The following is a 15,202-nucleotide window of genomic DNA, read 5'->3' on the forward strand; positions in this document are numbered from 1 at the left end:
ATAGTTAGAATTTGATGATGAGAAGGCAAATATGCCGGTGTCCAGGCAAATGTTTTCTTGTAATGTATGCGGCCTGCAAAGATGTTTATAACAGTTGTTTTGGTCATTATTTCATTTTTTTGTGAAGGAACTGCTCAATCATCAATGTTAATTTGGGACATCCTCCTGCATTTCATAACTCATGTGCTGTTACCTTAAATACATGCATGTGCTTAAAGATACATTATGGGAGATTTGGTAACGAGTTGAGTTGGCAGTTCTCACTATAATAGTTAAAAACTAGATAATGTAAAGGCAATTTGGTGAAAATTTCATTCAAATTGAACCACTATGAACCGAGAACTAAGCGACTGAAATTCCCATAAGCCTCGGTCATCATTACTAAAGTCAGTACGATAAACAGCATAGTCTTGATTATCCATTTAATCGTTTAATAGAGAAGGAAAGTTATGCAGTAAATTGGCTTACAATCCACCAAAGATCGCAGGCTAGCGCTGCCATCTAGAGTTGATTATGGCCTGGATAGGTTAATTAATGTCTAATTAATAATTTAGATAACATTTCAGGCCTAAAGAAAGACCTGAAATCGACAGATTTAGCTCTTGCATAATGTATGTTTAAATACATGCATGTGCTTAAATAATATACAATGCCCAATGTCTTCCGATCATTAATGCTATAAGTGTTGGGAAAAATCATTTGATGTGTCTCTTCTTGAAAACCGATTGAATCCATGTCTGGAGATTACCCATCATTGATATATTGTTTTATTCTTCATCAAATGATTAATAATCAATCTGAGTAGGCTACATTTTAGCATTTTAAACATGCATTATGCAAGAGCTAAATCTGCCTACTGCAGGTATTTCTTTAGGCTTAAAATGTATAAATTATAAATTTATTAACATGACAAGACCATAATCAACTGTCAATGCCATCTGATGCTTCCGATTTTCATTAGATTTGAATTCGATCTACTGTTCACAACAGCCATTGTTGATTAAATCCAAAAATGGATAATCAAGACTTTTATTTTTGGCAACAATAAGAATCGAGGCTACAAGGTTTTTAAAATGAGAGTGAAGTAATTTGACTGAAATTTTCAGCATATTCCGGTTGCATTATCTATTATTTAACTATTATAGTGAGAACTGTCAGCTCTTTATCTAATCTCTCATAATGTATCTTTAAGCCACAAAAAATTAGATTTTGTTTGCAAAGAGCAAATGTCTATCACAATACACATAGACAAAACAAAACTATGAAGTTACTGAATAATTTATTCTTTCTAAATATAAATAGAATAAAATTCCATATATTACAAAAAACATAAATAATAAATATAATATTAACTGTATACAGGAATTAAATGATTTTATACGACTTCAAACAACAATAAAATATTACATCACAGATACAAGCTTTATAAGGAATTATTTATACAATATGGCTTATGTACATTTAAAAGGCAATATTTATGATAGTACAGACTCAGGTTTTTTTTAACAATTAAATTAGCACATTGATATTTCTCATAATGTACATTTATTGAAAATTAGAAACATACCATGTACATTTATTGAAAATTAGAAGCATAGCATATTTCATTATGGAAAACACCCTCTCAACATCTGTGATTCCTAATGTAATAAGACTGAGTTTAAAAACACTTTAAAAATTCCAAATAATAAAGACAACACATCTGTGCACAAAGAATGAAATAAATAATTTTAATGCTGTATCAGTTGAATGTATTCATATAAATCTTTTATTTTTGAAAGAGGATTGACATCAGGTATTATCCATTATCATCCAACATTTTCAGTTAGGAAGCCAGTGTTATAATGCTGGTTATAAATTTAAAACTGTTTTCAGGTATGGAATACTAGGGAAGATGGAATTATAATGCTGTTGATTTCTGGCTATAAAATTGTGGAAATTTTAATTATTTAGCAGCTTTTTAATCTACTTGTGGGTTCTGTTGGAATAGGTATTCAGCCTGAAAAGAAAAAATTCAAAGAATAAAAAATTATGTTATAAAACATTATTTGCCATTCCAAGGTAAAATCAACCATAGCATTTCCAAGCAATATCTGAAAACCTCTGGTTGTTCAATCTGTTTCATAGAGGTATTGTGAAGACTAAAAGCTCTGTAAAAGATGACTGCTTTATCACGTGACATCACATCACGCGTGCATTGTTTACAGAAGATGTAACTGGTCCAGGCAGAATGGTGCCTTTTACTCATTTTAATACTCATTTACACTAAAAAGGAAATATTTGTTTACTAAATATACTTGAAACACCTTTAATTATTTTTCTTATGTTTAAAAAAAAATGTTCTAGAATTTAATTTGCAGAAGGTAAAAAATTAATATTGGGGGCTCAATAAGTCGCATTGATGTCATCCCTATGAGTGGCTCTAGCGGACTAGCGAATATTCACTGCTGATCAGTGTGTTGGTTGTTAAGGAAATATGAAAAAAGGTTGACAAATTTATTTCTTTAGCAGTGGGAGGTTGGGCAGATAACCCTGCTCCTTGTCTTGTCCAGAACAGATTTGTGTTTTTTCAGTATTTTTATTGATTAATGCATCACTGTTGGAAAGTTTATTCATTAGTGTCAGTTACATCTAAAGTCACTATTTCCAGTCCAGAATGTAATGTCTGATGCCAGAAGTTTCAAGCTACAAAAACTGATGAAGTATATCCACAAGCTAAGAACTTACCAAGTAGTCAATAGGATCTTCAGGTCGAACTTTACAACAATCAATGAGACCTTGGGTTAACGTTGGCATCACATGTTTCATTAAATAATTTCTCAATGGATATGACTGCGTTTCTAATAATTCAAATTCCTCTCTTTTAACTTCATTTAATCTCTGTGTCTGTCATTAAAAAAAATAAAAAATCATGAATTACCGTTCAAAAATAAAATGCAGGATATGGGATATTTTACAAGAATTGTTAAAAAAAGCAAAGAAACGAATTAACTCAACACAAACTATGTTATTTTGGGACTGTTAAGTTATGGGACGAAACCGGAGGACCCAGAGAAAACCCATGAGGTTGGGCAGGTGTCCCTCCTCGTGTGTTGTACATGGCCGTGATAGTTCCTCAGTATTGTCCAGATTGGTTTCAGTGTTGTCCAATCTGATTAAAATACAGATCTATAGTTCGTTTCTTTTTTTTATACTTTCGATGGCCTACACTACATGAAGATCTGACCATTTGTAGCAATAGGTCGCGTCAGAGGTCATATGAGCGGCTTTTGACCCTATGACATCAGGCATTTGATTACCCAATCAGCATTGATGTTACTAGTGGATTACCCACAGTTCCGTTCAAAACACGCCTAAAGCTCGCCGTAACAGACCGTTTCATTGGCTAATAGCTCACATCATTCAGAACATGATAACGATAAGAACTCTTCCAGATCCTAATGTAGTAAAGACAAGTAAAACAAAATTTTGAACTATAAAAACGAAACTAAATAGGATCTGTGTTTTAATCAGATTGAGTGTTATCAAGGGACCTGGCAAGAGAAAGTGTCTAGTTGTTTGACTGTTACGAAAAAATCCAGGTCCTGCCGTGTGAACACTGCACGACATATGTCTTGTGTTCAAAAGCCTGGGTGGAGCAGAAAAGTGGGATGCTAAACCCCATTTGATTTCATTTTATTTAATAAATATGTTTATCCCTTTGTTTTTTGCTGCATTTAACTACCGGTATGTTATTTATGTGATGTATAGAGTATTAAATTTCTTACCCATTCCTCTTGTCTCTTCTTTCTTTCAGCAGCCTCTTCCGCTTCTTTTCTTTCTCTTAATTCTTTTTCTTCAGCTTCTTTCTTCATTTTTTGCTCTTCTTCTTCTTTTCTGGTTTGTTCTATTTCTTCTGCTGTTGGACCTGTAATATTATTATACACAAATAATCTTCATATAAAAAAGAGAGAAATGGGGTTTAATGTCCGCTCGACATAAACTAGCACATTTCGGGACTATCATATGGTTCAACTTTATTTCAATAATTCACCTGCATGTACGGTGACCCAGAAAAAACACAAAAGCCTTGACAGACGAAACTACACCTTGTCACGTACAAGCAGGATTTCGTAACCCCGCCACTGACTCAATGCCAGATCTTGTGATCTAACACCATTCGGCCATGCCCCGCCCCCCCTAAATTATATATTTTTCAAATTCTGTAAATAGGAATTTGCACGGGCAAGTCTCAATAATACAAGAGTTAATAGGGATATTTTTTTTTCTTCCAAATTCTTTTATAGGATTTTGTTATTAGTTGGTGAAGAAAAGTAGAACGTTACACCCCCATTACATTTTATTTCATTTCAGTTTTCAATGAAAAAAAAATATTCTTATTGTACCACAAGCTATATTTCATGCCTCCACATAGCCAATACGTATTTAAGATTGTAGAGGAGCATAATAAAATAATTCAATATAAATAATTAATACATTTATTGGATAATAATCATAAAAAAAAATCATACCATAATTTCTAGCCGCTCCCATAATTTTCTTGATTCTTTCAACTGTATCTTTCATCATAACTGAGTTATCTGTTGTTACATCTGAAAATGTTTTTGAAAAATAAATATCTTGTGTGAAATTATTTATTCTGAATAAGAAAACTGGCTAGATTTCAGATTAAATTTCTTGCTCATTAGGGATTGCACCTGGTGCCAGCTTAATTAATGCTGCATTATGATGCCTGGAAATATCACACCTGACATAATACAATGTCAGGCACAAATCCCAGCCTAATCAGGAACAATCTCTCTGGAGAGAGAGAGAAATGGGGTTTAACCTCCACGCGACACAAACTAGGTCATTTTGGGACTAACATGGTTAAATTATATTTCAATAATTCGCTTGCGCGTAGGGACAATCTCTCTGGTGCCTGTCATGTATGACACAGATTTATTTTTTTTCTGTGTTTTTATTGATATTTCTAACACAAGTCTGGCATAAAGTTTAACGCCCGGGTGCTAGTTCTGGTGGCATTTTCTCAGTCTGGACATTTAAAATTGTTTTTCAAGGCCTGTAATAGTACTTGATAATCAAAAATCAAGGTTATCAAACATTACAGATTGAGCAGCTGAATGTTTGGTTATGTTTATACTTTTGAAGTAATACTACTCTTTTTATTTTTTTTTAAATGAATAATGAAATGGACTTACCTATTTTCTCTGGGTGGAATTCTAGTTCATCGAAATAATTCAGTACCGTTTCGTCTTCTGTATTAACTGCCCTAAAATCCGCTAACCTTCTCATTAAACCTTCCTCTGTATTGTGTGAACCAGAGACAATATTTTCTGGCAGGTTCATGATTCGAGCTTTCAAAAAATCATCAGTTGCATCCAGGGAGATTACAAATTCTGGCATGATTGCTTTGTCGTAATTACCTCCCTTTGCTGACTCCTCGGGTTCCTCGTCATCTTCACCTGTAAGAAAATGAGAAGACTCAGTTATCAAGACAAAATGGTGGCTTAAAATCAACAGACACCAATATGAAATTTAGATGGCCATAAATAATGTTAGAATTAATAGATTTGAAAATTTTGGGGACTAATATGCTGTTTAATCAGACAACTTTTTATTCTATATGGACTGAAGGTTTGTATTTACCATTTAATGGAGATATAAGTGGACCCCCCCCCCCACCTATTTATAGCAAACAAGAAGGTTTCCCTGACCTAGATCAGTTCAGGGGGATTATCGATTTCAATTTTAGCATGTACTAATTGAATTTCCAAGACAATTCATCGTCTCTTTGCATTTCCATGGATACTAGACCACATAAAAGAAAATTCGACTCTTGTTGTCATCAGCAACATTTTTTATCATGCTTTTGGGCCAAGTTTGGACATAGTTGGTAAATAAAATTGGTATTTTATTGGTGATTAATATGTAGTTTACCACCAAAAATAACAAAAAATGTCATATCTTATCAACAAAAATTACAGTGCTAGCTTTAAACTGCATTTTAGACTGCTGAATGCCGTTAAAAGAAAATGTGAGAGGTTCTCTTGCTTATGTATCATTGATATTTTGATTAAATTTTTAATAATCATTTTCATTATAACTTAGTGTGGAATAAACTATGGGAAATTAGACATTTTGCTACCAATATGCATCTTTTAAGCAGATATTGTGTATGGAATTAAAGTCAATATTGGATTTTTACTATGTTCACAATGTGTCGTTAATAAATCTCTCAAAAATAAACAAAAATTAAATGTTATAACTCACCAACAAAAAGTTCTCGAGCTTGTTCAAGGGTTTTAGGGAAACCATCGAGGACAAAGCCTTGATTCTGACAGGACATGGAATGAAGTTTTTTCTTGAAAGCTTGGATGATATACTGATCTTCTATTCTACCATTATTTTGTTCCTTGCTTTCGTTTATCTGATCTATTAAATCTTGAGCATCCTGAGCAGCTCCATCATCTTCATCCTCATCTTCTACATCAGCTCGTCTTGCTTTTATTGCCTACAAAATATAATTATTCAAAATCAGTATTTTGAAGAACAGGTTTGAACGCTTTAATTTTACGATGTCATAGATAAATGAAATCATAATGTATGAGCATCATGACCTCACAGATAAATGAAATCATAAGGGATGATCATCATAACCTCAAAGATAAATGAAATCATAATGGATGACCTCGCAGATAAATGAAATCATGGATGACCATGATGACCTCACAGATAAATGAAACAATAATTGATGACAATTATGACTTCACAGATAAATGAAATAATAATGGATGACCATTATGACCTCACAGATAAATGAAATAATGGATGATCATCATGACCTCACAGATTAATGAAATCATAATGGATGACCATCATAATGGATGATCTCACAGATAACATATTGAAATATAAGTCAAACTACATTGAAATGAAATTATCATTAAATTATGATCTCAGTAATAAATGACCTCAAAGACTAATGAAATAATAATAAAATGTCCTCATAGATAAACGAAGTCACAATGAAATTTAAGTCAAACGACATAATTACAAAGGATGAAAACAATAAATGACATTATTAATAAATGAACTAAATAAATGAAATTACAGATAAATGACATCACAATTAATTGACAGTACAGATATATAACACAATCATAATTTAAATGATATAATATATATTATGGAAATATTAAGGCAATTAATATATACTATGACAATTATATGACATCACAGATGACAATTAAATGACATCACAGATAAATAACTCAACAAAATGATATCATAACTCGACACAAACTAGGTCATTTTGGGACTAACATATGGTTCAATTTTATGTCAATAATTTGTTTGCGTGTAAGGGTTATTTAGCAGTGGGAGGAAACTGGAGGATCCGGAGAAAACTCACAAGGTTGAACAGGCAACCCTACTCCTTGTCAGATATGACAATTATATGACATCACAGATGACAATTAAATGACATCATAATAAAGCAGAATAATTCCCAAGCAATGAACTTGACAAAACTATTATTAAATTTAAAAATACAATAAAATATAATATCATATTTGAATGATATGTCATTTATTGAATCAGAACGTGTGTTGATTGATCAATAATTAACAGATAAACGATGTCAAATATGATTACCAGCAGTTGCCAGGCAAGATACGCCCACATTTTTGCAAGAGATGGACAGAGAACAAGCGAAAAAAAACCCCAATTTTTTTGTACAATCCAGAAAGTTACAGTCCGATTAACATGAATATTGACAGGAACCAAGATCTTTTGGATATAACCATACTTTAAGTTTCATCAAGATTTTATAAAATTGTGACGCCCAGAGGGTCTACAAGAAAATGTGGGCGTACAAAAATTTAATATTTGCACATGCATATATAATTGTGTTCCTCTACTTAAAATGAGAGTTTACTTTTTATGCCAGAGCGTGACAATGCCTGTAATATACCAAGTCATGAAACATATTGTAGTGATCTATTTTATGAAGACAAAATGACAGCAATGAACTTACCAGGTTTTCCAATTCTTCATCTATAACATCTTTAATTTTAATATGATGAAGTTTATAAAACTGACATAGTTGATCAGCGATGGTTGTTTTACCAGCAGCAGGTGGTCCTAATATAACCGCACGTAATGGCTGAAAAATGTAATATAAAATATTAAAATTTCATTTTACTTGTCTTTACTACACTAGGATCTGGAAGAGTTGATGGTTGATGTGAGGGATTAGCCAATGAAACGGTCTGTTAGGGCAAATTTTTGGCGTGAGGTGCACAGAAACGTCAACGCTGATTGATTAATAAATGTCTGATGTCAAAAGCCACTCGTATGACACTGCTCCACTACATCTGGTCAGATCCTCATGTAGTGTAGGCTGTCGAAAGTATAAAAAAACGAAACAAAATACAGATCTGTGTTTTAATCAGATTGTATGATTAGCAATGCATACAAATACTTAACATAACATTACTACATATATACACTAAGAATACAATGGTAAATACCCTAAAATGCCCACAATCAGCTTGGTAGTACATCCCTACTAACAGTCAAAATGTGAACAGAAAGATGGAAAGAAATGAAATGGGGTTTAACATCCTACTGAAGATGGGAAAGATAAAGACTATTGGGAATCGATAAGATTCTTCCTTATGTGACTTACATATTGATAATTTTATTATTAAATAAATATCAAAATTTTAATTTAAACTACAATGAACTAAATTATTATCAATGTAGCTGAGACATACCCATTGGAAGTCTGCTTGAGTAGAGTGAAAAGGTGTCACAAGACCATTTCCAAGGATCTCTCATGTGCAATAATAGAAGCTGAAAATTATACACCCTCTTTTTGTCTGTTAGAAAGTAGTGAATTCACGTAAATTGTATATTACTTTTAGTGGAAAACTGAATAAAAAGACATACCTGTAGTTTTCTAAGATCTTTATATTCTTTTATTAATGGTGTTAAGTTATCTACCATTCCACTTTCAGATACCCAGTTTATTCGCATGCTTTCCTTAACATGAACTGCATCCATTCTTAGATTGACTAATAACATGTCAAAATCAGCTTGCTACAAAATGAAAGTAAGGAACATTGAAATGGATGATTTAAAAAAAAAAAAAAAAAATTTAAATATGGATGGGCAAGAGTGATTAATTTTACTAACACAGCTTGTGACAAAAGTATAAAACTTTACTACAAATACAAGAAAAGTTTTCAAAAATGGGCTTCAAAACACTAATCGCCATTTGAGGGATTTTTAATCCCTAACAAACTAAATTATAGTTGAATCTCTAAATAGAATAATATGGTTCATTTCTATTCAGGACAAAGATAATTTTAAAATGTCCAACATTTGGCATCCTCTGCTGGGAAAGCGTTTTGATGGGCCTCTTTTTAATCGTATTGAATCCAAGTCTCAGATTAACTATGATCAATATTTTGGTTTTGTCTTCTCAATCTAAGTAACTTTTAATGTGAATTTAAGCTATGAAAAATTAGATATTGTCCAGAGCATGCAAATGTCAATCAGCAGATTTTAAGTCAGTTGAAATTAAATAATTTGAAGACTAAAGGGGAGATAATTCATTACCTCAATATCCCGGTGTAATAAAGCTTCTTCTTTACTGATACTCTTCACTTTACCTGATCCCAGATTTGTACTAACAGCCTAAAAATATAACATACATCCCTTTTATAATTTAAAATGTTGAAATGAAATTAGTGTTACCATTCAATCTTTCAAGAAAAATCTTTAATCCATGTATTTTACTTCCATTTAGATTTTAAACACAATGGATCATGTTTAATGTTTATCCACTGACGACAAGACAAATTTCATGATAGTAGTGCTTCATCCAAATAAATCAACACCTGTAAAAATGGTCAATAAAAGTATGGAATGGAATGAGTCTTGCTGTTAACACAGTACTTGTGTCATTTTGAGACTAACATATGGAGAGAGAGAGAGAGAGAGAAATGGGGTTTAACGTCAATATAGCTCAATTTTATTACAATAATTCCCTTGCACGTGTTAACCATTCGGCCACCCAACACCCTACTAACATATGGACATTTTCATTTCAAAGGCAACATATGCAATGAGAGGTATAGGTTTGCCTAAACAGCACCAATTTCATCTACCCTTCTTCAATTGCCACGGGTTCTTTAACGTGCACCATAATCTGTACATTAGTAGACCTTATCGTTTTGTAATAACTGAAAGACAAGGACAAATAAAACAATTTTCGTACCTTAACAATCTCTTCTAGAGTATTTTGTGCATCATCCTTAGCAATCAGATATCTGACTTTAGGTCGAGAATCAGCTATATTTTGAATAACTCTGAAAAAAAATCAAATGGAAAAAATTAAGACACATGAACAAAAAAAAGCACCAGCATAGAATTTACAATTTAATTCGTAATTTTGGTCCAGAAATTATTCATTACTTAAGTTATGACCATTTGAAGTTTACATTGTTTCTACTGATTTCACAATGCCATCTTTATGTGTTTTAGACAATTAAAGTACCATAATCATCACTTTTTTATATCTTATTCTTCACAATGTTTTCTTTTATATTTTAATAGTCTTAAAATAATTCTATGACATTTAAGACATCAATGAATGATATGGCCTGTTGTGCCTTTAAGCTTACACAGTGGTATAAATAAATATAATAAAGTTACACTTATAAATCTGTAACCACAACTTACCCTGCTAAATCCTTGATATGAATTGTTGGTACAACATTCTGTCCATTACCAAAAATCTGTAGCTGAGGCACATTATGCCATGCACTCTGAAATATTTTAAGTCGAATATATAAATAAATTTTATTCTTTTGATAAAAGAGTTATGTGCCCTACCTCTGTTGATAAAGATAAGAAGATGAAAATAATTAAGACTTTTTTCGCCCAAATCATGAAACACAGTGGAAGTTTTCCAATGTGTTTTTAGATTGTTAGGTAGGTAGGTAGGATCCGAATGGGCATCTGTCAGAATATTATATCCGTGAGGATATATTAGAAATAGCATTTCCAACAATCTAATTTTCAAAATTTTCTTGGGGAAAACCCCCATACTCCCTGCAATCCTATGAGCCGTCCATGGCCTCAGGGCCTTGATCGGTCACTGAATGTATTGACGTATTTATTGAAAGTTGCAACTTGGAACTAATTTCTTCTGAGTCAACAATTTAATCAGACAGATATAGACAGAACTATAATATAATTAAAGTTTTTTTTTTACCTTGAACAAGTAGTGGAAAATATTTTCTTCTGCACCATAAGTCAAGCCAGAACATACAACATAGGTGACTAATTTGGACTTATTCTGAGAAAATAAAAACAAAAATAATTATTTCAAAATTCATCACCTGAAAATCTTCCATTCAGACTATTGCTTAACATAAATTTATAAGTTAAACATATAACAGAACCAGATTTGGGTTCCATTTAGTATAGTCACGTTACAATATTAGCATGTTCTTATCAATTGATAATATGATAATGGACATTTATAGAGCGCCAACATCCAGCTAGAATAGCTGCTCTGATGCGCTGTTACAATATCAATAATAGCCGGAAAAAAAAGAAAGTTAAATAATGTCAAATTGGAATAAGGTTTACTTATCACACTGGGGAAACATGAAAGCTTTGTTAAAAAAATAAGTTTTTAGTTTCTTTTTGAAGATGTTTATGTTGTCTGCACTTTTCAGTTATTAACTTTACTTGACAGATTAAAGCCATTTATTTTATGTTTGTGCTTCAGACATTTTTTGAAAGATATAATTTCTTACTGTTTTTCCTAATTTGATGACAGTTTTTTCCGCGCTAATGTGTTCTTTAAAATTAGGATGTGGTTTTCTCCGTCTGTAGTCATCTTCTGTGAAAGGGATTTCTGGATCATCCTGGAAATAAAAAAACAAAAAAAAAACAAATCAAATTTACAGTCTATACCCTCAATATGTCTTCAAAAATAGAAAATGTGGTTTATGGTTACTATTTGTAAATACTATGGAAATATTTTAAATCCAATAATCATCGATGTCTTCAAAATTATAAAATGGGGTTTATGGTTACTATTTGTATATATATTACACTAAAGAATACAGGGCTTGATGTTCTACTGTCTTTTTCCCCATCCAAGCTAACGAAGATAGACATATGCCGTACAGTCTGCTATGAGGAAAATTTTGCCCAGACAGTGCCAGTATGGCCTACTCTTATTCCGAATTCCAACTGTCAAGGGTCCTTTACAAATCTCTAAAAGCTTTTTTTCAGATGCGACTGAATAAGATTCAGTCTTTCTTTTATTCATCAGGCTTCCAGTTCTAATAATCAGTTACGAAGAGAGAAATACAGGAAATGCCGAATTTGCCAGCAGGGAGTATCTGGGGGCTTTTTTTTCAAAAACGTAAACTTTGGGAGTATATCCTGGATAAGGAACACAATCAACAGAGATAACTGTGTCTTAGCATCGATCCCTAAAGGGAGAAAATTGGTTCATGTAGATTGGAAATGGTTAGCTTCAAATGAAAAGTAAATAAATTAATTTTTGAATTTTTTAAGCCTATTGGATAATAAGTGAATAAAAATGTTTTTGCCTAAGGATAATGCAAGATTTTTTGTATACAGTGCAATAAACAATTGCATGACAAATAATAAAACAATTCTTGTGAGCACCAAAAACAAAATATTTACTTACAGGGTCAAGAGGTTTACTTTTAGCCCAGGTCATACAACTTGATATCAATATAAACATCTTAGATCTTTCGATTTTCTCCAAATCAGCGTGAAGTTCTACAATCACAAAAATTAAAATATATAATAATTAAAATGTCTATTATTCAATCTTCATGATTAATTATTTCAATGAGATCAATGATAAACTACCATATCCTATTTCTGAGACATTGAAAAATAGAGTTTAACATGGAGTCAACACATACTAGGTTATTTCATGACAAACATATAATTAAACTTTTCTTTTCAATACTTCACTTACTTTGTGTATGCATAGGGTGAGAGTAAGCGTCCTAATATAATCATACCAACACTTCTAGTTCTATCATTTGACATAACAGTTTCCAAATTTTTCAGAGTTACTGTCTTGTAAGTCAATATCTAATTTATTTTCATCTTGCTGTTGCTGGAAACGCACTTCTCCAAAGCAAACCCTTTCACCCGATTTATGTTACCTATATTTGTGGCTTTCTAAATTCTTGCAAAAATAAATTGAATATCAATGAATAACTTTACCTGATATTGCCCATACTGCTTCATCAATTTGATCTGGATCTTCAGTTATATCATAAACTATTACATCACATTCTACTAACTGTTCATATAACTGATCACGATTATCATACTGGAAATATAACAAATATTATATTTGTCATAAATCAATACATTTTAATTTATCAAAATAACAAAAATTTGATAGAATTTTTCTGTCCAATATATCAAATTATTATTATTGTTCTGGGAATGAATATATAATACAGTAGCCTTAGAACTGGGGTGGGACAGAGAGGTGTTTTCATATTGCAGCTTACTAGGAATGGCCAGAGGACCTTGTCTGTAAAAGACCATTCCAAAAGGAACTATATCGGACACTATGTACCAGGATTTGAAATGAAATGAAATGGGGTTTAACGTCCTACTGTTCTGCTCCTATACTGGGCTAATGAAGACGGCATACGCCATACAGTGTGCTATGAGGGAAATTTTGCCCGGGCAGTGGCACTATCGCCTACTCTTATATCGAATTCCAACTGCCAAGGGATCTTTTACGTGCATTCCAATGTATACATGGGACCTCGGTTTTTCGTCTCATCTGAAGGACTAGACAGCTGTCCTTGTCCAGCCCTCCGTTCTGCACCACTGACAAGGGGAAACCACGTCAGAAAATCCAGATGAACTTTCTCGGCCAATGCAGGGATCGAACACCCGACCTCCAGGCTAGCGAGCCAGCGTCTTAACCACCTAGCCACCGTGGCTCCACCAGGATCTGAAGCAGGGTACTCCTTGTCACTGGTTCAATGCAGATCACAAGAAAACTAGATGGAAACTAAATTACCTGGATGATTTCCTTGATATAATCTGGTTTAGAATAATCCCTAGTTTTGGTGGTTCCAACGACTTCATAACAACCTTCTTTAGGTGGTGGTATAACAGAACTATCAACAGATTTGGCATCATCTTCTTCCTCAGCTTCTTCTAACGATGCTCCAACAACACAGTGTGATAAATACTGGAGAGAAAAGACAAAAATAACTGACTAAAATTCGTTTCAGTGATTGTTTCATAGTTTGGGTTCGGATTAACACTTGGTCTAGTCCATAATATTGTGGTACTTTCCTAGTACTACTTGGGTCCTGGGTTAGTCGTTGAATTACCAACTTAAACTGGGGGGTTTTGTCTTAAAAATCTTTCCACCTTACAGATTTGTTGTTGATCATAACAAGAAAAAACAATTTTGGACACATTCTGTAATTGCTTTTCCTGACAAAGGCCAAAAGACAAAGGCCAACAAGTCAAGGTAGGCTTTTTCTCAGTCTCAGGCCAAATGTGTACGATAACACCGACATCGCACTGATAAGGATAAAAGGGAAAATGATCTATGAAAGAAAAAAAAATTGCAAATACAACAATATATTTAATAACAAGTAAGTTGTTCTTTTCCTCGCAGTTCTAATTTTGATTGTGACGTATTTTGTTTGTTTGTTGACGGAGAATACCCAGTAGCAAAACGTTTTTTGTGGGACGATTTAACTGAAAAATACATATTTTAGGAAAACAGTTATTACAGATAATATTTGGTACGAACCTTTGCTGTGTTTCGACCTTGAAATGCATCAATTTGGTTGATAAACAACCGTTTACTTTTAGGCTTATCGCCTGCATCTTGATCCTGTGAGCTCGCCATTGATAATGCCAACTAGTTGCTATGCAACTATTTACTTCCGTAAAAGGGAGGCCACTCTGTGAGGTTAGCGGGAATGAAACTTTCGATTGAAATACACGCGTTTTTATACTATATAGCCCAGATTAGAGCACAAAACTTGTGTGAACAAGATCTATCTAATTAATTACGTTGGTTTCATGTCTTTGTTTAGAAAATCGAATTAGTAAACACAACCTGGAATCCATTTAAGTTTTA

General features: G+C 32.7%; 1 protein-coding gene across 1 annotated transcript; it reads right to left on the reverse strand.

Moving 5' to 3' along the window:
* Positions 1-4,506: 4,506 nt before the first annotated feature.
* LOC126821588 (adenylate kinase 7) lies at positions 4,507-14,984 on the reverse strand (the record flags this gene model as incomplete). Its single annotated transcript, XM_050550041.2, has 14 exons — positions 14,870-14,984; positions 14,120-14,293; positions 13,300-13,408; positions 12,746-12,840; positions 11,838-11,948; positions 11,288-11,371; positions 10,753-10,838; positions 10,289-10,379; positions 9,628-9,705; positions 8,956-9,105; positions 8,039-8,167; positions 6,274-6,514; positions 5,202-5,465; positions 4,507-4,592 (listed from the first exon to the last, which is right to left on the reverse strand). Coding segments are annotated over exons 1-14 (1,797 nt in total), but the record flags the coding sequence as incomplete, so codon positions are not given.
* Between the last annotated feature and the right edge of the window lie 218 nt (positions 14,985-15,202).

This window comes from Patella vulgata, chromosome 5 (assembly GCF_932274485.2).
Source record: "Patella vulgata chromosome 5, xgPatVulg1.2, whole genome shotgun sequence".
NCBI classification, from domain to species: Eukaryota; Metazoa; Mollusca; class Gastropoda; family Patellidae; genus Patella; species Patella vulgata.